General features: G+C 33.1%; 1 protein-coding gene across 1 annotated transcript; it reads right to left on the minus strand.

The window, feature by feature from the left end:
- Positions 1–12,581: 12,581 nt before the first annotated feature.
- LOC107610628 (uncharacterized) lies at positions 12,582–13,560 on the minus strand. The gene is made up of 2 exons (XM_088495404.1): positions 12,922–13,560; positions 12,582–12,848 (listed from the first exon to the last, which is right to left on the minus strand). Exons 1-2 carry the CDS (start codon positions 13,558–13,560, stop codon positions 12,582–12,584), a joined length of 906 nt encoding a protein of 301 aa, XP_088351530.1.
- Positions 13,561–27,804: the final 14,244 nt, after the last annotated feature.

Consider the following 27,804-nt stretch of genomic DNA (forward strand, 5'->3'; position numbering starts at 1 on the left):
AACAGAGGGCTCAAAAAACAGAGCACAAGAATTAGAGCAACTGGGGCAGCCCCAATTCTATTATCAATTCAACCCTAATTCAGCCCTTTTTTAATCTTTTTATCCTCCTTTTGTCATCAAGGAGGGAACCTGCAAAATAGAGGAAACAGCAAAGCAATTCATAACATAAATATTAAAACATAAAGTATCAAAGTGATTAAGTACAGTCATCCCAAAATGCAACAGTTCAAATGAAAGTAAGTCCAAAAGTAACAAAATAAATTGTGTCCAGAGGTATAAGCAGCAGTGAGCAAATCTTTAGGCATCAGAAAGATTGATATCAGAATCAAGAAAATCTTGTTCTCCTTTAGAATGAGCCATGCCATTGTCAGTAGTCTCTAAACTCTTAATCAGCAAGTTCACCCTTTCACGGCATTTGGTCCATGCTTTTTCATTCTCATAGGCTTGCTTTCGAGCCTCTTTATAGGACTTGACCATTAAACTTGACATGTTGGAGAACTCATTGAGAACATCCTTGATAGTCTCAGAAAACCGAGAAGCTTCAGGAGGAAGGCTTTCACTTTCATTATCAGAAATCATTGATACCGTTGAACTTTTGGCCTTTTTTCCTTTTGCAAATTCGGGAACTCCTCCACCTTTGATTGTAGAGACCCTGTTCTCAACTAGCTCATTGCTGAGATCCACATTAAAATACTCAAAGATGCATGTCAAGAACATACCATACGGCAGATTGGATTTATTATCACTACGGACACAGTCCTACATGTGTCTAATCATAAGATAAGCAGATGAAATAGATGCAGAATTTAGAATAGCAAAAAGGACAAGGGTATCACAAACAGTAACCCTCTGGTAATAACCACTTTGAGGCATCAACACATGAGTGATGATTTGGTGTATCAAGGGTCGCATAGGACCGAGAGCCTTATGGGTGAGATTTGTGCCTTCAAAAGCAGAAAAATTTTCACACACCCAAGTTAGAGCAACTTGAAACGAAACACCAGCATGGTTATCCCATTTACCAGACATATATTCCCTAGCCCCTTCATCTTGATACCCCAGAGCAGCATTTATGGTATCACGATTCAAAGTAAGATGAACTCTTTTGACATATGAATGCAGTGCACCATCATGAAATATCATGTTTGCATAAAATTCACGTACCAAGTTTGGGTAAACTGGTTTTCTAATTTTGAAAATAGGAGTCCGTTTCAAATCATCAAAATATGTAGTGAAATCAATGCCTTTTTCAGAAAGATTTTCAAGGTTAACTACATAAGAGGCACAGAGATACCGATTTACCAACACTTGGGAGTGAAACTCATAAGCCGCACATGATATAAAGCGGGAAGGATCAAAGTGGGAGTGGCTTTACCATATTTATTTTTGAAATCCAATGAATCAAGGTTGGACGGGTCTTTGGTGTCATGAAGGATAGGTCTCTTTGAACGTTGAGTGGGGGCTGAACGACCTGAAGGATGAGTGGTAGAACGCCGTGGTGGTGGTGACAGACGAGGAGATAAAGGTGGTGAGTCTTCTTCTTCTTCGGGCACTTGCTCCTTTCCCTTTGAACTTCTCTTTGATGATGCTGCTTCCTGCCTTGTTGAAGCCCTTGCATGAATTCCTTTTCTTGTCATGGAGTCAGTGGAGTGAGAAGACGGTGAAGAGAACCAATGAGAATGGATGTGAATGTGTGTATGGGATTGTGGACCTTTGAAAGATGGAGGAGTTTTGGTTAGGGCATTCGAGTGCTTTGGCGAGTGGCAAGTTTCTTCTTCATGATGAAGAGAGTGAAATGGAGAGGGAGAAGTTGAAGAGAGGGCCAAAGAGAGTGGAAGGTGGAGAGAGGTTACACCATCATAAATGCTTAGTGAAAGAAAACTCATTTAAAGCAATCAACATTTAATGAAAAACGGTTCTAACAAGGAATTTAAAAATAAAAAATAATAAATGAAAAGACCTTTCCTTGAAAAGTGGGAGAAGATATGGGAAAAAGATTTGATTTGTCAAAAACTCTCTTTTTAAAAGATATGATGTGAAACCCCTTTTAAAATAAATTATTTAAAAATAATATATTAAAAACATGATGCCAAAAAAATAATGAGCCAGTATCATGGAATGGGCTCAAAGGTGGTTGAATGGGCTTGAGTCCAAAGTATCAGATTTCAGTCTCCCCCTGTTTAATGATTTGTTCATCATGTGCCCACATTTGTCTTCCTGCTGCCTACGAGACAAAAACAAACAGAGGCATGAAAATCACATTTTTTCAACAAAACTGAAGTCCATCATCCCCAAACTATTTCGTAATGAACAAAATCTATCTTCACATAGAGGTTTAGTAAAAATGTCAGTAAGTTGCTCTTCAAATTTTACAAATTGGATATCAATAATACCCTTTTACACATGTTCCCTAATAAAGTGATATCGGACCTCGATGTGCTTGGTTCTAGAGTGTAGTACACGATTTTTTGAAATGTTTATTGCACTCATGTTATCACAAAATAGAGGTATACTATTGATTTTCAATTTGTAATCTTCTAATTGAGTTTTTAACCAAATTAATTGTGAGCAACATGCAAGGCAAATATATATTCAGCTTCAGCCATGGATAGGGCAACAGTAGCTTGCTTCTTGCTTGACCATATGTTTAGTGAGCTTCCAAGGAAGCAACACATTCCGGAAGTGCGTCTCCTATCCACTCGGTCTCCCGCATAATCTGCATCACAAAACCCTACTACACAAAATTCATTAGATTTTGGATACCACAAGCCAAGATCACATGTGCCTTTAATGTATCTAATGATTCTTTTAACGGCCGAAAGATGGGATTCTTTTGGGTGAGATTGAAACCTTAAGTATACACCCACACTTTGAACAATATCTAGCCTAGAGGATGTAAGATACATAAGGATCCTATCATTCCTCTATACTTTGTTTCATCCACATCTTTGCCATTTTCATCCTTGTCAAGTTTTATGTTTGGATGCATAGGAGTTCCCATTGGTTTGGAATTTTCAAGACCAAATTTCTTGATTAACTCTTTGGCATATTTACCTTGGTGAATAAAAATGTCACTAGGAGTTTGTTTAATTTGAAGACCAAGAAAGAAGGTTAATTCTCCTATTAAACTCATTTCAAACTCACTAGTCATAAGTTTTTCAAACTCTTCACATAAGGCTACATTGGCCGAACCAAACACAATGTCATTCACATAAACTTGAACAAGTAAGATATCATCATTAGATTCTTTTATAAACAAGGTAGTATCAGTGGTACTCCTTTGAAAATTATTTTCCAACAAAAAGGCACTAAGCCTTTTATACCAAGCTCTATGAGCTTGCCTAAGGCCATAAAGAGCCTTAGAGAGTTTATAAACATGATTTGGAAACTCTTTGCTTTCAAAACTGGGAGGTTGAGCCACAAATACTTCTCTATCTATAAAACTATTAAGAAAAGCACATTTGACATCCATTTAAAATATTTTAAAACCCTTATGGGCAGCATAGGCAAGAAGCAACCTAATTGCTTCCATTTTTGCTACCGGGACAAATGACTCATCAAAATCTATACCTTCCTCTTGATCGTAACCTTAAGCCACTAGTCTAGCCTTGTTACGAACCACACTACCATCCTCACCCAATTTATTTTTGAAAATCCATTTTGTACCAGTTACCTTTTTACCATTTGGATTTGGTACAAGAGTCCAAACCTCATTCTTTTCAAATTGTGCTAGCTCTTCCTCCATAGCTTTAACCCATGAGGGGTCTTCAAGAGCTTGCTTCACATTGAGAGGTTCCAATTGGGACAAGAAGGCAATATTGCTTGGTTCCATTTGCTTCTTGCTTGAGGATCTAGTGGTTATTCCTTGTGAAGGATCACCAATGATGAATTCATAAGGGTAACCCTTCAAAAATTTCCACTCACGCGGCCTTTGAGGAAAGTTTCTACCTTGACAAGTTTTAGAAGACAGCTCTGTTCTGGATTCTCTAGCTTGTTCAGGAGACAAAACAGAAATGTCTCATTCATTCTGAAGAGACGTTTCTAGACAGACAGATTCAACAGTAGGGACAGATTTGGGATTTTCTTGACTGGCTTGTTGATTCACATCAGTTTCACTACCTGCATCATCATCTAACACAACACTTGGAATAGAGTTACAATCACAAAAAGGTACATGTATGGATTCCTCAATTATTCTATGTTCTTTGAGGTAAACCCTAAACGCTTTGCTAGTGGTGGAGTATCCAACAAACATTCCTTCATAAGATTTTGGATCAAACTTTCCAAGATTTTCTTTATTATTAAGCACAAAACATTTGCATCCAAAAATGTGGAAGTACTTAAGATTAGATGGGGTTCCTTTCCAAAGCTCATGTGGAGTTTTCTTTAAACCTTTTCTAATGATGGTTCTATTAAGAATATAGTAAGCTGTGTTTACAGTTTCAACCCACAAAAATTTTGGTACATCATTTTCACAAAGCATTGCCTTAGTCATTTCTTGAAGGCTTCTATTCCTTCTTTCAATTACTCCATTTTGTTGAGGAGTTCTAGGACATGAAAAGTTATGAGCAATACCAAAATCATCACAAAATTTTTTTAAATTTTGATTTTCAAACTCCTTTCCATGATCATTTCTCAAGTGAGCAATTTTCAAATATTTTTCATTTTGAATCTTTTTACAAAGAGAGAAAAAAGCATGAAATGCATCATTCTTGTGAGCTAAGAAAAGAACCCAACCAAATCTAGAGTAATCATCCACCACCACCAAACCATAATGTTTACTTCCCAAACTTTGAGTTCTAGTTGGACCAAAATGATCAATATGCAACATTTCTAATGGCCTTTTAGTGGAAATTCCATCTTTTGGTTTAAAAGAAGATCTTACTTGTTTGCCTAGTTGACAAGCATCACAAGTAATATCCTTATCAAATTTAATATTAGGAATTCCTCTAACCAAATTCTTTTTAACAAGCTTAGAAATTTGGTACATGCTTGCATGTCCCAATTTCTTATGGCAAAGCCATTTTTCAGATTCAAGAGAGGTAAAACAAGTTACTTTTTGATCCTTTAAATCCTCTAGAGTTAATCCATACACATTATTGCATAATTTTGCTTCAAACAAAACATCACCGAAATTTTCACAAATAACCAAGCAATCCAATTTTCTAAAAATAACCAAATAACCAAGATCACACAATTGGCTAATGCTTAGTAGATTGTGCTTTAATCCATCAACAAGCAAAACATCATTAATGAAAGAAGAGAAATTCTTACCTACTTTACCTATGGCCACTATTTTTCCTTTTCCATTGTCACCGAAAGTAACAAAGCCTCCATCATACTCATCAAGCTTAATGAAGAATGTTGACTTTCCGGTCATATGCCTAGAGCACCCACTATCCATATACCACATGTTGTCTTTTCTCTTGGATGCTAGGCAAACCTACAAAAACACTTAAGTGACCTTAGGTATCCAAATCTTTTTGGATCATTTAATGTCAAACCATCTCCTTTGTCCCAAGCCATTATAATCACAAACAATCTTGTAAACTTTATCTCCAATCATCCTTTCACTTATGAAACACTGAATATGAAAATGTCCATTCCGATTGCATAATCTACAAAATTTTTGAGTTGCTGTTTTTCTAAAGCTTGTTGGGTTTTGAAACCTTATGTCATCCGAGGTGGATGCCAAGTTGGTAAAAAAAGATTTTTTAATAAATTTTTCAGATTTGTGAAAACCCAAACCAGTTTTATCATAAAGAGATTTTTGGCTAGCCAAGAGTTGATTTAAATTTTCAGAACTTTGAGCAAAGCTGGCTAAGTCCTCTTTAAGTCTTTTTACCTCTTTATGCAGCCACTCATTTTCCTCAAAATAATTTAGATTTGCAGTCACAGAATGATGATATTCACAGCTCTTAAGTTCAGCTTTTAACCGCTTGTTTTCTTCAACAAGATCAACAGCAGTTTCGGCTTCCCTTAATTTATCTTTAAGAAAACCATTTTCAGCTTTTAGAATTTCTATTTGAGATTCAAGATCTTGGTTTTCATTTAAGAAACATTTAATCTTTTCAAAAAGATGATCAATCATAAGATGAAGATTTTCAGTGGAGGGATCAAGAAATACTACCTGCTCTATATGATCGGCCATGAGAAAAGTTTGAGATTTGGTTTCTGATTCTTCCTCTTCATCAGTGTCATTTTCCAAGTCTTCCCATGAAGCCATGAGTCATTTCCTCTTTTCCTTTTTTGGTTTGTCCTCCTTCTTCAGTTTTGGACAATCAGACTTGAAGTGTCCAGTTTTCTTGCAGTTGTAGCAGATCACCTTGCTTAGGTCCCTCTTTGGTTTCCTTAAACTGCCTCCTTTGTTCCGTTCCTTTAGTTTCATCATTTTCCTAAATTTCTTAGCAAACAAAACAAAGTCATCGTCAGATAAATTATCACTGGATTCATCATCCAGAGGTTCAGTGACTGATTTGAGAGCAACTCCTTTCTTTTTTGTATCTCTCTTTAAATAAGTGTTTTCAAAAGCAATGAAGTTTCCTCTCAGATCATCATATTTCATTTCATCAATACCACTACTCTCATCTATTATTATGGCCTTGGTTTCCCACTCTTTAGTGAGACATCTCAATCTTCTCCTCACAAGCACAGATTCAAGATGTCTGATCCCCATAGCATCCAAGCCAGTGATGATAATGTTGAATCTTTCAAACATTTCATCAATTGTTTCTCGTTCCTTCATTGAGAACATTTCGTAGTCTCTGTCCAGCATGTCTATTTTGGATCTTTTGACTTGGGTTGTGCCTTCATGAGTAACTTGAAGTTTGTCCTAGATTTTCTTTGCTGTTGTGCATCTTGATACCCGTCGGTATTCCTCGAAGCTGACCGCACAGTTCAGCAAGTTGACAGCTTTGACGTTGAGCTCTACTTTCTTTCTATCATCATCATTCCAATCAACTTCACCTTTGAGAGTAACCACACCATTAGCTCCTGTAGTGGTTGAAAATTGTAGACCTTCTAGGATTATCTTCCACAGTATGTAATCTACAGATTGAACAAATATCTTCATTTTTTCTTTCCTGTAACTGTAGTTCTTTCCATTGAAGAATGGAGGTCTGTTGCTTGATTGCCTATTTGTCAGAGTATAGGGCACTAGATTTGAACCACTATTGATTGCCATCAGGATGTTTTCTCCAAGCTACAAAGCTTGATCTCTTTGAGACCAAGCTCTGATACCAATTGATGGTAATCAGTGGCTAAGAGAAGGGGGGTTGAATCTTAGCCCCTCTTTTCTGAATATTAATTTCTGCTTTTTCAAAGAAACTTCAAGAGATATTTTTGCTTTTGTCTCATAACAAGTCAAGAGACATTTTCTTTTTGTTACGATTCGTAACAGGTTAGGAGATATTTTTCATTTTTGTCTCCAACGCAACAGAAATAGAATAGGAGTAGAAGAGAAAGAGAGAATCACACCCAGATGTATCCTGGTTCAGCTGGTAAGTGCAATGCAGCCTACATCCAGTCTCCATCACAACAGTGACAGAATTTCACTATAATCATCAGATTACATACACCAATTCTTCCCTAGGATCTACCCAATCCTATCTGGGACAAATCCAGATTCTATCCCCAAATCTGAACTTGACTTGGATACCTACCAAGCTTTCAACCGCAAAGTGCTAACCCAACTTGCAAGGGAATCCCCACAAGATCATGAAAAACAATATACATATGTACAAAGAAACTCTGAGACATCTATGGCTTTTTCTCTAATATTGCTCACTGTTTTTTTCCTCTTACTGACTTTTTCTTACATATCACATCATGTTTGCCTTTTACCATGAGACTCAGACAGACAATACTAAGAAAAAGAAAACAAAATGAACAACATTGAAGGATAAGAACTCAGGAAGATTCGGTAGCTGTGAGAACTCTGTGCTTTCACTTTCTCTCCTTGATCTCAACCCTTGGCCGTTCACCCTTATTATAGAAGGGGAAGCTTCCAATGTTGAAACCGGTTCAACCAAGCCACCAACATCTTCTCCAACAAATAGCAACGATTCGGATAGAGAGAAGAGAGAGGGAAAACTGAAACAAAACCAACATGCATGTACCTCTCTCAACCCTTCTCATCATGCTCCTTCACTCTGAGCCCTTGATCTTGACTTTGGCTCCAAGAAAAAACTTTGATCCTTGATGAATCTCTGATCTTTGACAGCTCCATGCTTTCTATTTTTGCTTCCTTCTATCTTGTAGCTCCAGAAGCTATCTTCTTTCTTTGATGGACAAAAATGGAAATGAGCTTTTGCCACTGAGATCTTCTTCTCTGACCGAGGTGGATCTTTTCTATTCTTGGCATGGAAGATCTTGAAGCTCTTCTTTAAAATCTTGTGTTCAATGGCAAAGATATAGCCAAGCCTTGCTTCGGATCTTCCTTTTTCAAAAGCCATCATCAACCTAGCCTTTTCTTCTTCCATAGCTTCACTGTTACTTTCTCTAATAACTTGTATCTTCTTCTTTTCTATTTGAAGTTACCGAATGGAAACAGAGAGAAGAGAGAGAAGTAACAAAATATTCAATGCACAATTAAATGAAATTGAATTGTGATTTTCGGTTACCTATGTGAACATTTAACCAAATTGAAATTTAAGTTCTAGTAACCAATGCATGCATTAAATTGGATTGAAATTTGAATTCCACTATCTCATGAAAGTGGGTAACCGAAGAGTGCATCAACAAATTGGACCCTTTTTGTTGTATGATCACCATATGGCTTCTTTGGGTCATTTTCTTCATCATTTTGTTTTATCAAAATGGGCCTGAGATTTGGGCTTATCTCCAATTCAAGCCTCAGCAACTTGAGTGATATAATTTGGCACAAAGTAAATTATTTCATTTATCAAGTTGGGCTTATATTTCTTTTTGGCCCAAAATTAATTCTGCACACTAACAAACACATTAACCAAACAATTGGAAGTAAATATTGAAATAACAATTAATTAAAATTTTAATAATATTTGATCTTCATAATAACTCAAGTTTTCCAAACTCAACAACAACAACTACTACTACTACTACTACTAGTACTACTACTACTATTATTATTATTATTATTATTATTATTATTATTATTATTATTATTATTATTATTATTATTATTATTATTATTTGTACCTATAGTAGCGTATTAGTGGGGTGTAGGCATGCTTTCTGATTCCTTGTTTTGTTTTTCTTTAATGTGAAACGGCGTCGTTTCATTGTTTTCGGTCCGGTTTTCAATCGGTTCATCGAATCACATTTTTTTTTCTAAATTAGCAGTACTTTTTTTTTTGTTTTTATTGCCATTAATTCGTAGTACTAGTTGTATTCTTTGTTGCAATAGGTCCAATATCTATACATCTCATACAATAAAAAATACAGAAAAAGCCCAACCAAGACATAATCAATATTACTAATTATGTCTAATTTAAATATGTACTTGATTGAAATAGTAAACTAACGCTGCAACAACTTGTAAACCTGCAGAAAATGTTTAAATTTATCAACACTTGTTGTACTCAGGAACTGCCAACACTCATCTACACATGTAGATGGAATTTCTGTATCTACACTGAAGAGCTTGCCATATACCTTAACTTTTTCTAAATCTCTATTATCTATTCCCTTCTATTTTCAAAATGATAAATTATCCCCTCTCTCGTGCGCAATGTCTAACAGAATAAAAATATACTCACACCCACTACCCACCAACCCACCTCAGCAATCTCTATTGTCTGTTTCTCTGCGTTTTGTGTGTGTTCTAAACAAAACTAGAGTAGAGCAGAGCAATGGTGGCACTGGCCAATGTCATTATGATCACAGTGCTAGTGCTGATGGTCGTGTTTCCACTAGGAAAGGCAGATCTAACATCGGAGCAGGTGCACATTGCTGGCTTTATGGTCCTCCGTAGGTGACAGAACCCTCTTCTGGAATGTGACCAACCAGAAACCTTACAACTGTGCTGGCGTGTAATGTGAGCAGGATTAGGTAGTGGAGCTCCACCTGCCCGCCGTGGCACTCTCCAGCGCATTCCGACAGGAATATTCGGGAACCTGACATACCTCCTCACCCTGAGCTTGTGGTTCAACGTGCTGACAGAGCCCCTCCCCGCAGATCTGGCATCGTGCATCAACCTCTGAAACTGTACTTGCAGTGTAATCTGCTTTTTGGTGAAATCCTAAAATTGTTGTTTTGGCTGTCGGACCTGGTCCGTCTGAACCTGGGTTTCAATAATTTCTTAGATGGGGTCCCACCGGAGTTCTACAAGTTGAGTAGACTTTTTTCACATGTTGGTTACTGAAATTTTTTTTTCTCCTCTTCCCTCTCTTTTACATCATTTTATTGATATTTATTCTAATTTTGTACACAGATAAGGTTTTTAAGAAAAGATCCTTTGAGGCGTGTGTGATCGACATTCAATTCCTAGCCAATGAAATGATATTTTGGATGAAATTGCTTGATCTGGAATTATAGAAGTTGAAGATTTTCGTTACAAGGCACCTCGTTCGTGATGATTATATACTCTGATGATGATTCTAGACATCTTAGTGCCTTCAAGGTTTATGGTACTAGTGCAATAGCCTAGGCTTTTAGCTTAGTGTGTCTTATGTTATTATATGTTTGTTTCTTGATTTGTTTAGTTTAAGCTTTGTTTTAATTTGTTTGTGGTTTACTCTCACTTCCTTCGCTGGGATCTAAGTGAGTTCTAATAAGAGGAGGAGAATGGTTAGGAAGAGATGAAGATAGTTATAATCCTATTGAATATGATGAGTAATTTTAATTTGTAAAGAGTAAATAATGAGTATAATGATAAATTTACTCTTTTTTAACATTTTTTGTAACGTTTGTTATCAAGAGGGACTTAATTAAAAAATTATTGATTTAGGAACTCAATTAAAAAAAATATCAAGACTTAATTAAAAATTCGATAAAATTATAAAAACTAATAAAATAATTAAACTAAAAAATAAATTCTGCTTACTCTTAAATATTTCTCAAGTTAATTTATCCATATTTTCTTTATTTGTTAAGATACATGTTTGCATAATTTTTACAAGAAGCACATTTATTTGTAGGTGGAAACTCAGGTGCAGTCGACTTCACGTGAAGTTGATATCTGAGAGCCGTTAGATGAAAATTCAGTCAAATCAGTCAAATCATCTAACGACTCTCAGTATCAACTTCACGTGAAGTCGACTTCACTTGAATTTTCACCTTATTTGTAACATATATGACTGTTAAACTAAAATTATGATAAATCATGCATTTATATATATAATATATACACAGAGAGATATTAGTTTTACTACAACATTTTTCGTCTATTGTTACGTTTTAAAATTATGGTTATAACTAAAGAAAACTATGTCCATATTAATGTATATATACAGCAATAAGCATAAAATTACTCAAAACATTGTAATCTTAATGTATATTTACAATATTGTAATCTCAATCCATTTCAATAATGCATTCTTGTAGTATCTGAACATCCAAATTCAAGGGTACATAACTTCTATAAACCAAATCAACTTTAAAATTATCTAAATCTCCTAAATTCAAAAATGTTACGTAATTGTCTCTTTTTACATTTCTATATAAATCGAATTCAATAAATCCAAATTAAGGGTTTTAGTAGTAAATCGAATCTATAAGATTCAAATTACTTAATGATCATATTCACTATTAAATCGAATGAAGACGATTCGATTTGGCTTCCTCCATTATAAATTGAATTGGTTGAATTCGATTTAGAGTGGGTTGGTATATATTTAAATTTTGCCCATAGTAAATCAAATTAAACGGTATCGATTTAGAGCCAATAGTAAATCGAATGCAATAGGTTTGATTTACTAGCATCCATGCCTTTAGTAAATTGAATAAAATAGAGTCAATTTACCTATGTGTACCTATATACACAATTCAAATTCAATTCATTCAAATTAAAAACCAACATTCCTATCCCACCGAACCCCACCACCCTCTCCTAAATCTTGGAGAAAAACCCGCACAAAATTCAAATCTTTACACATAGAGGACGATCCGAATCGTTTGTATCAGTTAAATGGAGTCACACATATTATTGGTGCCGTCCATGAATAGATTAGTAAACAAAATTTTTTGTTTTGAATATAATTTAGTCATGCTAGTATATTAACATGCTTCTTGTAGTAGTTGTTTAAAGTTGTTAGTTAGGAATTAAAAAATTAATTTTTACAATATAATCGTGGGGTAGAAGTAGTAACCTGATAGTTGGTTAGATTTTGAGAACTTGAAATGGTACCTAAAAAGATTAGTTAGGATTGTAGGCTATGTTAGATTTTAAGTTATTAGTTTTATAGTTAGCAAGATTTAGTTTAGGATTAGGGTTCAATATAACCCAACTGTTGCAGGCATGATGCTGATTAAGTATTACGATATTTTTTATACATTAAAGATAAAAAATTTTCTTGTAGAATTGGGTCATGAATCATTTAGTGTTTTGTATTGGGTCCTATGAACAATTTGTTGAGCGTTATTGTAAACAATTTTTTTAAAAACTAGGCTGATATGACATGATAATCAAGCATCCTGTGATCACTAGATATCGATGTGGCTAGACAAGTATGAGGACCATTGTACCGTTTTACCTCCCAGAAATCTCTGCGCTGGCGGAGGCTAACCCGAATGAGCCATGTGCACCTGTTGCCGAACACCTTACACTTGTCATAGTACTTGCGATGATCGGATTCCATCACTTTGTATTCAACCCCATGGTGGATGCTATAAGTCTTCACGCTTAACACGACTTCCTCTTTATCCTGAAACTGTTGACCAACTTGAAATTCAGATATAGCTCTTGTATTCTGTGTATCTGTGGCCCCCGAAACCAACAGGTACCCCCGGATCCCCCTGTTGTGCCATGGTATCCAAGTCCAAAGTTGAAAAATGCGGGAGGTATTGATGAGTTCCTGAACTAGATGCTCCTCCACCCACAACTGGAGTGGTCCTTGCTATGTGATCGTCACTATCATCAGCTATTGTGGAGGGCTCCACATCATCATCATCATCATCATCATCATGCAGTGCATCCTCAATCCCATCCGGTACTCCACCCTCTCCGAAAACTGGGACCATAATAGGAGTATCGGGCGTCACAATCGCAACCTCCCCCAAGGATCCGGTCTCACCAATTCTTGCGTCACCACTGCGGTTCAGATTAGCTGCAAAGGATAGAAATGCAACTAAAACTACGTCAGGTACAATCACCAGCACAGCTGACGAGGCACCAACAGGTATGGAACTAGAGCAGGCTAGATATCCTGAAGATTGAGGATTCCGGTTCGAACCTCCAGAACTACATACCACATCTACAAGCTTCGCCAATAGCTCTGGAGTTCTCACCTCGAAAAAGTGTCGATGACAACGAAACAGAACTTGCAAATCTTCGTCACTGCTTATGACGAATAAATCGTACTTCACATTATTGCGCAACACGAAAATCGAAATTTTATAGAATAACTTCTCTACCCTTTTCATGCCATGCAACCCCAGTTTCTGGAGTATAGTATTCTGAAACTCAGTGAAACTCGTCGAATGTTTGAGAAAAACACTCAGCGGGTCCTTATCAGTAAATTTAATTCTTGATCGCGTTTTCTTAATCGACCCTTATAGTGCACCAAAGCTAAAAAATTCTCATCACTAGCCATTGTAAATCTCACTATGGTGAAAATTTCACGTTCAGCTCATATTTATATACGTTAGGCATATACTAAATTGAATTAACTCCTTTCAATTTATATATATAGTAGAATTCATAGTAAATCAAAGCTAATGGAGTCAATTTACCATCAGCCAGTACCAAATATAAATCGAATTCAATCCATTCGATTTACTAAGGTGGCTAAATCGAAGTTTTTTTTATTTGATTTAGTAGTGTGCATAAAAATTGATATTCATTAATTTGATTTAGTAGTTCTTGACCTAATTCGAATTTATTAAATTCGATTTACGTTTGAATCCAAAATAAAATAATTCAAATGCTTTAGATTCAATTTACTACTAACAAAGTCTAATTTAAATTTAATGAATTCGATTTACATAAAATTATTGAACGAAACATTTAGATAATAATTTTGTATTTGAGGAATTCAGATGATTTTAAAGTTATTTTGGTTTATAGAGATAAACTATCCCAAATTCAACGTGCAAGTCCATTTGTGTATACACTACTACCGCCTTCGCAGCCTACTTGTCACCCTCAAAATTATTCGAAACTCCCACTGATTTGCATAACTCATCATAATAACTTGTGCCAAACAAAACTTGTTCCAATGCAGGGAAAGTCGGTATAGTAGGAGAATAACTATGCCTAAATAATGGCTTTTCAGACAGAATGGACCATATCGTACTGTAGAAAAAAAAAATCATTGAGCAACAATAATTAATTATGTTTCCTTAAATAACTAATCCACTGTGTCTAATGTCTTTTAATATAAACATTTGGATGATGATCATGGTTGGCAATAATGAAAGTTCAATATTCCAAGGAGCCGTTTAGTTAGGTGAGAGATTTTTATGTCTCTTAGTTGATGACACCACTTTGCAAGCTGTTTTAAATCTTATGATGATGCTTAATTAATTTATAGCATCTATATATAGTTATTTGTAATTGATTTTTCCTGCCATTTAGAGGAGGAGACGAAACTGTTAGCTTGGAGGAGTGGAATTGGTTGTAATTTGAATGGGATTGATTTATTTATTTATTTATAAATAAGTATGGGAACAATAAGAACTAACTTTTAAGGCGAATGTTAATTATGTGTCCGAAAAGAATGGCGAAAGCTAGTGCACTCTAGGTAAACTAGGGAGTGCAGCACTCTTTAAAAATTAACCTGCTATCAAAAGTAATTAGATAAATTAAATTTATTTATTATTGTTATTTTTTTTGTTATGGGCTGAACAAACAAACCGGCACTAACAAAAAAAATTAATTCGGTCGTTTAACACAGGACTATCTTTACACCAGAAAATTACTCAGAAAAATTTGATCGACTTCCTCTGTTATTCTGTTATTGTTGATGTGATGTCTTCATACATTTTCACTGTTTTGTTTGCTAGCAGGTGCTTCCACTATTGTTCTGTCTAGCCACAGATTTTGACGCTCTTGAACCCACCCCATTCCACATCTACCATAAATGGACCTTCAAAGCTCGAAAAATTGCTGCCATAGAAAAGGAAGACGCTGTCTGTCGCCGTTGCTGGTTGGCTAACTCCAAACGTAAAACTGATTCTGTAGAAGAACCCGGTCTCCATGAAGGCGCCATGATTCTCAGATGACAACGCAATACATGACAGTTACAACAAGTCCATTATCTTTTATTTCAAATTATCCTCAACGCGTACGTAATAGAATGAAAAATTAAAATACAATTATATTTAAACAATTATTTGTATTATTTTTATTAATTTATTCAAAAAATAATTAAATTTTGAAGTTAATTGGTATAAAATATTACATATATAAAACTAAGAAAAATTTTATTTGTATAAGAATGAGCCTAATAAATAATTATTTTATTTAATATATAATTAAGAGTATTTCTTTCTTTGCCAACGAGTTATAGTTCAAATGACATAGTCTCTATATTCACCTAAGAGTTGGTAAAAAAAATACTTTTTTTATTAACTTTTTTAAACATTAATTATTTATTTTACATACAATATAGAAATAAATGAATATAATATTTATTGAGTAGACGCAGTTACGTAAAAAAAATTTATTGTCATAGTATTTGAACCAAAGAAAAAAAAGTATTATTTTAAGAAAAACTAATAATATATTTTTAATAATATTCTTAATACAAAATAATAAATTTTAAATATTTTTTTAAATAATATATATTAACTAAAATAATATAATTATCCCAAATAATATATTATAAATATAGTAAAATGACATATTTCAATAAAAAATTATTAATAAAAACTTATATGAATTTTTGTTTCGCACAAAATAAAATTATTATATGTTTGTTTGCTTTTTACGTTGTATATATGTTTTTTAATTAAATTAGTATAATACAAAATCTTTTATCATTCTGTTCATATTTAATGTTTTAATTTTATTTCTCACAAAATAAAATTATATATATATAACACAAAATTTTTTATCATTGTGTTTATATTTAATATTATAATTTTATTTCACATAAAACAAAATTTTTTAGTATTGTGTTTATATTTAATATTATAATTTTATTTCACACAAAACAAAATTTATTTAAATTTTAATATTATATACATAATATATATTTAATATTATTTTTTTTAAGATTCTAATATATCTTTTTTTCTAGATTTAGTACATGAATTTTTAATTTATTTTTTATGTATTATTTATTTTAATTCTAAAGTCCAATAATTTTTTTTACAGACATATTTTTAATATTTATATACTATTTTTTATTTTGAACTTCAGCCCAATATCTGAGATTTACAAAAAAAATCTAAAACTTATCAAAAAATGATTAACCTGATTAACAGGTTACCTTTTTAAATCCAAACCATTCAAATAAAATACAATAAATGAAGAGTTCAGATTTACGAATTCACAAGGTGTGCAGCACTCCATACTTAGCAAGGAGCGTTTAAGGATGAGCCGAAAAGAATTAAGGAATGGAGTGTTCTTTAAATTTTAAAATTTAAAATTTAAATTATAAATACTAAATTTTAAATTTGAGTTAATCTGTACTTTTTATTCAGTAAAAAAATCTTTAAGAATGAACTATTTTTTTTATCAGTTAATATTAATCAACCTTTTATTAATCATAAAAATTCTATTTTTTTTAAGATTTAAGATTTATCACTTAGAATTTATGGTTTAATATTGATGATTTAAGAATTATAATTTAAAATTTAAAATAAAAAATAATTTTTACAAAGTAAACCGATATTAATTTAGCTACAAAAGTTGGTTTTATAATTAAACTCTATTTAATTTTCAAAATTTTTTCAGGGGAAGTTTTTTTTTTTTTTTCTAAATCAAAACAACCACAATTATCAGTTTGTGTTTTGGATTTCAGTTTGAAAAATGGAGTTTCAAACGAAGCAATCCGACTTTCGTTAAACACGGGTTATAAAGAGATTTGTTATATGAACGCAAGAAATTGACTATTCAATCGACGATTTGGGCAATTTATTGTCGATGTTGTTTATACACATGAAAGGATGGTGATGGTAAAACAATAATATCTCTGGCAGAGATTTCTAAGACCATGTGCCCCCTGAAAATCTTTTGCTTATGCAGTGAGGTAGGTTGAATTCTAGGGTGTCACACACATCAAGACTATTGCAAACTTGCATGCAATCACCATTTTAGAGTAGATAACGTCACCAGATTAAGTTGAGAAATAATTGTAGCTTCGGAAATATATTTAATGAATATTTTAATAGTAATTATAATTGTATATTTTTGTTTTATAACATTTAGGCCTCCTGTAGGAAAAGTTTCAAAAATATTTTTTTTATTTTTAATTTATAAAAAGTAATAGTATTAATATTTAGTATAATTTTTAAAATTAAATTACAAATTTTTAAAAAATTATTTAAAAGTTTATAAAAAATAAAAAAAATAATTTCTCTCATAATATTATTATTTTTTTATCATATTTTTATAAAATAAATATTTTTAAAACTAAAAATTTAAACACAAAATAATTTATTTATAAATTATTTTTAATATAATCATTTATTATTTAAATTATTTTTTTAAAAAAATTTAATTAAATTATTTATCTAAACTGGACGTTAGGCGTTATTATATAAAAATATAAAGAATAAGTGATTACATTTTTTTTTAACAAACATACATCATTAAATATGTTAAATATATGTCTAGATATAGAGCCTCTTGTTCAAGGAAAAACGGTGATGACTATCCAATCTTCAAATTTTTCATATAATCATATGAAAATTTCAACTTGGTCTGATCTGCTAAATTTTTAATTTTCTTCTATCTTCTTTATCAAATTGACTTTATACTTAATCTTTTTTAGAATTTAATTTTCATACTATTAGTATAATTTTTTTTACACAAAGAACCAATTATATATTAATGGGTAAAGAATATTTTTTGTTTTTGAAATTTGACAAAAATTTAAAAAAACTCTTAAGTTGTATTTTATTTCAATTTTGTCCCATAAGTTTTCGATTTACGTCAAATATATTTCTGACTGCTAATTTTTTAAAAAATTTAAGACTAATTCAACAACAATTTCATAAGAACAACCCTCAATACAAGCAAATCAAGCATAATTTTTATGCATTATTGTTAGATTAGTCTTAAATTTTTTGAAAATTTAGCTGTCAAGAATATATTTAATACAAATCGAAAAATTTTGAGACAAAATTAAAACAAAATAAAATTTAAAAATATTTTTAAAATTTTTGTCAAATTTTAAAGACAAAAAATATATTTTATCTTACATTAATACATCAACAAAATTAATTTTATATTTATTATTTAAAAAATTATCTAAAAATATAAATTTAATTAGATAATTGTATAAATTTTGTACCTATAACAATATTAAACAGTCTTTTTATTTACCCCTTACAAAATGAACAAAACTTGACCCCATGAATATATCCTAAAGACATGTAAATGTTTTTGGATGAAGTATATGATATTATAATTTTATAGGTGTATTCAACTATGTAATGTTATATTAATACAAATAATTATTTTTTATGTTAATTACATGAATAATTATAAAAAATATAATTATATAATTATATAAAATATTTTATATTGTCAATGTATCAAAATTAAACTCAGAATATTAATATCAATATCTTGAAGCCATTAAAAAATTGAAGAAACCTTTTTAAGTCTGCTATAGCGGTCCTAATAAAAGCTACACACCGCACTTGAGATGAAACAAAGTGATGAGTGATGACCGATGGCACTGGCCTTGCAATTGGTGTCATTGCTATATAACAATCTTATCTCTTTCTCTATTAAACAAATAAAATCCTGGGTTAGGGTTAGGTGAAGCCTTGAAGTTTCTAAATCAATAGAATAGTAGATTGCCTCAAACTCAGAGAGATTATTCTTGCGTCTATCGCTTTCACCCTACTGCTTCTTAATTACCACATAATCTGTGCCTCTGTGCGAGCTGACACTTGCATTGTTAGGAACATAACCACTATGAAAGAAAACATTATCCCAAGTTGTCTCTCCTTTTCATGCAGAAACATTATCATCCTCTCGCACCATCTGGCTTGCCCCGTGTGATTAATTAACTACTACATGTCAACATTCTAGCATGCTAGTTTATGTAACTATTTAAATTTTAAGTGTGGTCTGATCCGCTACCGCATTATTTAGTTATATATTATGATTATGATATTACATTTATATTCACGCAAATCGACTTTAACGTAATTACAATAAATAATAATGTGAATGTTTTAAAATTGTTTATCGGAAAAGTTTAAATGGAATTTTTTGTTTTAAATATAACAACGATCGGATTCTAAAATTTTTTTAGTATTATGTTATAAAATTATTTGTCTAAAACTTTTAAACTATTAAATAATGACACATAAATAATAATTATATATCTACCAATATAAGAGTCGTATTAAGATATAATAATAGGCCGTATGGAAAAATTTTCAAATTATAAATACAAGTAAAAATCTTTTGAGTTTCAAAGTATAAACTAATAGTTGTAATATTCACAATTGCAATATGCAAATAAAACCCTTATATATATATAACATGAGTGAAGCTAATATTACAAATTCTATGTTTCAGTTGCCTTGTGGTCCAAAAATTTGGAGACTGGAGACGAATTATTAAAGCGAGTAATTGAGGCTTGTGATGTATAAGTGATTATGGTAGTGATGGTTGTGGTGCTTTATGACATGTATACGCTTTTGTTTGTTCCTTTTTTTAGGACCATTTGTATCTTATTGGTTCCGATTTTCCAATCAAACAGCAAGCTAATTATATATTTGGTGTTGGATTAATGTAACTATCGAGTTCACAATGGCGGTATCACTATGTCCAGATGCTACACGTTAGGAGGACATTTGGCACAAACTCCTTTTCCTTTTTAAAAATGATCTTCTAATGAAGAGGATAATATATATATAAAATAGGAAAAAATAATATTTGTATTATTTATTTTATATTTTTTTATGATGAGATAAACTTTTATTTTTTTCACTTCTATCAATTATTTTTACAATAAAGTTTTATATCGAAATTATTTAATCAACCAAGTCCAATCAAATTGTTATAATCTAATTTACTTTCACACGCTACTACTTCTAACAAACTTTTACCTTAATGCGTGAAAAATAACTGCGTTTTTTATGTGAATTTTGTTTTTTATGTTGAATTTTTTCATTGTTTTTTGTATTCTCTACATTCTCTTCCTTCTATGCATTTTCTGTATTCTCTTCATTTTCTATATTTTTTTGTTCAAAAGCAATGTTCTTTTATCTTATTTGAAGATTTGGATCAAATTTTTTGAAATTAAGTAGTGAAATCAGGTTTGAACAGGTATTTCATTTTCGAAGACAATTAATGATTCAAGTTTAGACCGTCAATTGAACCAGGAAAAATTGGATTATTGTTTTGAATTGAATCAAGTGGTTGAGGTGTGGTTCGAATCTAGCTAATATAGTTCGTTAGTAGTTTATGATTCTATAGCTGATGAATAATTTTATTTTTGTTTGTGAAAATTGTTGTTCATTGTTGATGGTTTGAATTTGAATGTAATGTAAGAGTTCTGAATCTGAATTATTATTTTGATGAATTTGTTTCGTTCCCAATTTCAGTACATTTGGAGTTATAATTTGGTTTATTAGGAAATACTTTTGGTGTTTTTTTAGTTTCTGTATGATGCTGATGAGTAGTCTGTGCCAAAAATTGAGATGACTTTTAACACACTTAAAGAAGTTAGACAATTCTACAAAGATTATTCTAAACTTGCAGGTTTTTCTGTGAAATTCGGAACACAAGTAAGAAGGAAAATAAAATTAAGAACCAATTAATTACATATAGCAGAGAGGGGAAATGAAAATCGAACATATCTCCAACTCAGAAGGTAAATCCCTAAACTGGATTAAATTGTCTTGCAAAAATTTATATACATATATTGAAGGACGTTAGTGTTTGGATTATTTTGAAGGTTGTGTTGTATCATTCACATCCGTACTGTCTAAATCAAGCAGAGATGCTTAAACAACACAGGAAGTTAAGCATGTTTATACGTCATACAATTGAAATTAACGACGAAGCTAGAATTAGACCAAGCAAAACATATTAATTATTTGTCGCAGCAACAGGAGATCATCGTGAATTAAGTTTTATTGAAAAAGGTGTGAGAAATTACATTACGAGAGAAGTGCATAATGTTTTGGAACTAGAGAATGCAAAAGAATTTGAAAAATACTTATTAAGAATGAAAGAGAAGAATCAGACTTTCTTTTTTGAGCTTGAAGTTGAGGTTGATCGCTCAATTAAGATTGTTTTTTGAGCCAACGCAAGAAGCAGGACTGCTTGTCAGTATTTTGGGGATGTTATTTTATTCGATACCACTTATAATACAAATAGGTAATTTGCTGTTTTGGTTTATGTGTTTTTTGAAACTACTTTCGGTGTTGATATCTGTATACGTGATTTGTTTCCGTGTTATTGTTTTCAGGTATAATTTAGTTTTTGGTTTCTTTGTTGATGTGAATCACAACGGTCATTCAACACTTTTGGGATGTGCTTTGATGAAAAATGAGGATATTCAATCATTCAAATTATTATTTGAATGTTGGCTTCATTGTATGGGAGAAAATGCTCTAAAGGACATTTTTACCAATCAATGTGTATCGATGTAAGGGCTATTGAGGCTTGTATGTCCACAACAATTCATAGGTTGTGTATTTGGCATATTATGACGAAGATTCCATAAAAATTAAATGGCTACAAGCGACACAAAAAAATTGAACACGAGATGAGTCATGTTGTTTGGAACTCTTTTACAAAAGAATCATTTGATAGGAATTGGAATGATTTTCTGATGAAGTATGGTATTGGCGATAATAAGTGATTTTTAGATAATGATGTCTTTATTAGGATTAACTGATGTTACTTTTAGTGACTGGATATTTATGTGTTTTGCTTGTGTAGTAGAGGTGCCAACTTGTATGACTTTTGGTGGATTTGGTTCTGATTTAGGTATTTTCTTATTTTTTCATAGCTTTTTGAAGATTTTAATTTATAAATCCCAGTTTATCTTGATCACCACTTCTGGACCGGGATGAGAAGCACACAAAGGAGTGAGAGCATGCATATTTTTTTTAACAAGGTTATTACGTGCAATTGCTCACTTATCCAATTTGTCAAATAGTATGATAATTTTCTAGGAAGTAAAGAGCAGAGAGAGAGAGAGAGAAAGAGAATCGGATGCTGTAGATTTTCATACTGTCATACTGTGTACAATAAAATCATTAATGGAAGCTCAATTTCAGCATGTGTATACTTAAAGAGAAGTTCAGGGAAGCCCAAGCACAATTTAGAGGAAATGTGAATTGCATCATCAACATAGTCCACTCTAGGTTTTACGGTATATAAAGTTGTAGAATAGGTTTCTAACTCAATATTTAACAAGTTTGGAGTTACATATGATGGGATATCAGGTGAAGTTAAATGTCAATGCTTATTATTTGAGTTAAAATGGATATTTGCCATTATTCTCTGAGTGCGTTAAGCTTTGAGCGAGTAGATAAAGTGGCACCAAGATATATATTGGAACGATGAAGTAAGAACATAAAGAGGAGGCACACATATATCAAGAGCAGCCATGACGAGCCTTTATTAGAGCCAAGAAGTAGGAGATTTGATGATTTGGTGTTTCGATAACAAAATATTTGTAAATTTTCATCAGAATCTGAGGAGTTGAGTGCGATTTTTCACCACGCTTATGATAATGCGATGGCTAAGATGTGAGAATATAAAGCCAAAATCAAAGAAAAATGTCCGTTATCTTACGAAGATGCTTCCTTGGAAGATATTAACAAACTCCAAAGCCCTCCACGCGTGAGAACAAGAAGACGTTCCAAAAATATATTGGGATCAAATACAGAAAAATAGATTGCAAATGCTTCAAAGTAAAAGAAAAATAAAGCTCTGAGTGAGATAAAATTGATGTGCTTTAAATAGGAAAAATTGAGTTTGTACATGTTAATAGTTGTGCTAATATATGATTTACTTTTTGCAGTTGAACCTTTTAGATGGCAGATTAGTTGTGCAATCAAATTTCAGCCATTATCATGGACAAATAACGAATTATAAGTTCAAAGATTCAAGAGCATAAGATAGACTTCTCGGTGTTTATCTGAAGGCATTTCGGTGTTTTGCAATATAGTTTCAGTGCAACCTATGTAATATTTTTATTTTTTGATGGAAATGAGATTTACTTTTTATATTTTATTGTTTTGTTCCATTTACCATGTTACTATTTATTTTGAAATTAGTTTCTTCAATTTTTTCAAGGGATTTCACTACAAGAAAATCACTGAGTATCGTCAGATTTTCTGTCGAAAAAATGAACAAAATTTGACAGTAATCAAGTTACTGTCAGATTTACCGTCAAAAGGAATTGTATGGTACAAACCTCACCGGTAAAAATGTTTACCGTTGAATTTTTGTCGTCCAACGGTAATTATCATCGGATTCTGCGACGGATTACCTGCTCGAAAAACCATTTGGTTGCCGACAAATTTTTTCGATGGTAATGTTAGGGCCACAATATGTTGTTTTTGACACTATTACCGTCGGATTATTCCCTCGATAAATCCGACGTTAATGTCAAATTTTAAAAAAAAATTGTGAAAAAAAGGGTCAATTTTAATTTTTTTATTTAAATTTATTTTTCACACAATTAATGATCAATTTATAAATAATAGAAACCTATTATTTTAAAATAAATGATCTAATGTTCAAATAAATTAAAAGTCAAGTAAATTAAATAAATACAATAAAACAATAAAATGAAGCAATGTTGAGTTTAGAGAACTAAACTATGATTAAGATGATGACTAAACATTATTGGATTAATATCAAATTATTTGTATGATTAACTTTATTTAGTGTGCAGAAAATAAAATGAATTGAAACTGGCCCAAGAAGCAAATGCTCAGGCCCACATACACACACTTTGGCCCAATAGTAAGTTCAGCTTAAACAAACCATTCATTCCAAACAATCTTGATCCAAAGATTGAATGATTGAAACCATAAGAAAGAAAGAAAACAAATTCACCCTAGAACAAACCTAAGCCCAACTCGGTGGCCACACCTAAATCCATTAGCTCCACTAAGTCTCTAGCCAAGTAATTCAAACTTCATTTCATTTGAACACACTTCACCCACTGAACTAAAAATCTCTTCTCTCTCTTCTCTTTCTTTTCCATCACATCAATCTGAAACAAAAAGAAAGAAAAGGAAAGTTTTGAAGTTAAGGCAAAGAAAAAATAAAAAAAAAGCAAGTTTTCATTTTCAAGCAAAGAAGAGAAGGTAAAAGGGGCTAGAACAAAAGGGAAGATCTCATCAGAAAAGAAAATCAAGGAACGGTGAAGAAATTAACTCTAAACAAGCACCAAATTGGAAAATGAAGAAAATAAAGTCAATGGTGCTTTGCTGCTTATCAACTATTAAAAATCATACTTGGGGCCAAAGCAAAGATGCACGGCTCAGATTCAAGAAACAAGATGAAAAAGGTTGAAAGAGAAAATTAAAGGTATGGTTGCATGTCACTGCTTCTGCCCTCTCTCTCCTCTAAGAACGCCGCTGCTGATTCTGATCTTGGGAGAAAAAAAACCAACATGTGCTGAAGCAAGGTTTCAAGCCTAGAAAGCTTCACTCTTCTATAATAAGGGTGAACGGCCAAGGATAGGAGCAAAGAGTAAGAGCACACGTTTGGGTTCTCAGAGCTCAAGGAGCTATTAATTCTTCTCCTTCATGGTTTTCATTGCGTATTTCTTTTTCTCAGTTTAATCTGTCTGAGTTTCAATGGTAAAAGGCAAATTGGTGAAGTTTGTAAGTAAAAACCATTGAGTGGTAAAAGGCAGAGAGTTAAACTTGGAAAAAAAAGTCATAGTTATATCAGAAATTCTTTGTAAGTTTTTCTATTTTGTTGTCATGATCTTGATGGGATTCCCTTGCAAGTTGGATTAGCACTTTGCTGTTGAAAGCTAGGGTGAGTCCTAGTCAAGTTCAGTTTGCGTTAGAAATTGGACTTGTCCCAGATAGAATTGGGTAGAATCCTAGGGAGAATTAGTGAATGTAATTATGTTGAAAGATAGTGAAATTCCGTCATTATTGTAATTGAGACTGGATGTAGGCTGCATTGCACTGAGTAACTAAACCAGAATACATATGTGTGTTATTATCCTTTCTCTTTTCTGTTTCTGGTTATAGGAGACAAAACTAAAGTATCTCCTGATTCTACTATTTAGTTACACTTCTCTGTATCATACCTAGCACGTAACTCTGTTTTGGCTCTTACCACATTAAGAAACAAAATCTCAGTCTCTACTGTTTTCTACTCAAAGTGCTTCAACAGAACTCAAGGTTGAAAGCAAAATTAAAAGGAGGCCAAGATTCAACCCCCTTCTCTTAGCCACTGATAACCATCAATCACTAACCACTAAAGATCTAGGTAGTCCTCGTCGTTGTCATCATCGTCATCGTCGTTCCTGTGGCCCTTGTGAGGCGGCGTAGAAAGCGATGATGTTTGTGTGCCACCAGCAGAACCGCTGCCTACCAGTAGGGATGATACTAGCGGTCTGCATCTGAGCCTGAAACACCTCTATCTGAGTCTCCATCCGCTGAAGCCGCTCCAGCTGCACCCTCCACTCCAGCCTGAGGTCATTCATGTCCCTCACACGTGTGAGGATCTCCTGATACCTCTCTCAATAATCGTTCAGCTTTTGAGCCTGCTGGTGAAGGCTTCAGGTGAGCTCCTACACCTACAATCTCAAATCCAGGCCTTCCTTGAGCTTGACAGCTCGATTGGTGGCAGAGGCGGACGATGGCATCAACGTGGAGGTGCGGGAGGCTGCTGGCGAAGAACGACCCCAGCCCGTATACGCAGTTCTTGTACGGTGCTGAGGCGGTCTCATGCCAATCTGCACCGGGATCAACGACTGAAGCAGCAGAGCCATCGGCGTCCTCCCCACGTTGCTGAGATTGCTGAGTCGCGACCTCTAGTCTCTGCGTGTAGGACTCCTGTGTAACACATGTTGTTATGATTAGTACGACATCTATACAGTTAATCTCTAATTTTATATCAGAATATCATATGTATATTTTCTCACATAATGATCTTGAGACCACTGATAAGCAAATCTCGCTTTGTTCTCCTTCAATGTATGGGTGTACTTGAATGTCTTTGCCAATGTCGCCTCGCGATCCAACAACTTCAACTTCACATGTGGCATTGAAACAATATAATTAGAATGCCTATTAATGATATGTACAAGAATATAACTAAGTTAATAACAAAATTAAAAAACTACGTACTAGCCTAGCCTTAGTCTTCATGAAGGTCGCTAAGCCGCTAGTATACTTGGACGACCTGGTCGATGCCCTGTTAGCTCTGTTGGTGAGATGCTAATGCTTGAACCCCTCATCGATCTCCCAGTGAACTAGCAGAGCCTTCTTTATTTCCAGGCGAAGCCAGGTCGTCAGGTGGTCCCGCCCCTCATGAACATCCTCCAACATCTACTGTAGCCGCCGAACCCATTCGATGGTTGTATGTCTTAAATGAGGACATCATGCTCAGTGTCCCATATAAAGTGCAGCTGCACAAATAAACTTTAAAATTATTTAATCAAAATAGAAGATATAAACTAGCTAAGAAGGTTTGAAACTAAAAAAAAATAATTACTGCCCATTTCTGAAACCATCGCTCTCAGGTCTCAGAAAGGATATTCTTGTAGCTGGGCCATGGATGGTCGTACATCATCTTGATGACATTGGTCATCTCCTAAGTACATGCGTTGTTGTTTAACGTAAACCTATCAAAAATCCACAAACAAACCAATATGGCAATATAAATTAAAACTTCAGAAGCAAATAAATATAATATCTAGAGATTTTTATAGAAATTTTGGCAAATTTTCATCTATAACTGGAATGTACCACAAACTCTATCTATCAACAATTAACTTAAATAGTACCAAATGTCAACAATCAATGAACAACATTCAATAATCAAGAATCAAAACGCATAAATCCACTAAACAAAAATCAATAATCAGACACTTTCAGCAATTCAATAATTAGGAAACGTTGAAACACTTTCAGCCATTCAAATCTACAACACTAAATCCACTAAACTAGAATTAGTAATCAGACACTTTTAGCAATTCAATAATTATGAAATATATAAGACTTAAAGTGATACTTACCCCGTTCTGTCATCAGGCCAAATCGTCAACCATATGATGGGAGGTGCTAGAGGGGCATCAGCTGCCTCACTTCCGTGAGAGGACTCCGGGACCATGGATTCCGTCGCTGGAGACGGCGTTGCCGTGGCAGCGGGCTGCTAAGTGGTTTAAGGCGTTGTCCTCGTCATAGACGGAAGGATGTACATGGGGTTAGGGACCATGATGAACAGAAGATGATCTAGAATTATCAGGGGTACCAGAAGAAACCCTTCCTCTACCATGATCACGACCACGTCCACGACCAATAGCCTGATCCGCAACA

Source organism: Arachis ipaensis, chromosome B8 (genome assembly GCF_059453495.1).
Source record: "Arachis ipaensis isolate K30076 ecotype BB chromosome B8, ASM5945349v1, whole genome shotgun sequence".
Classification (NCBI taxonomy): Eukaryota; Viridiplantae; Streptophyta; class Magnoliopsida; order Fabales; family Fabaceae; genus Arachis; species Arachis ipaensis.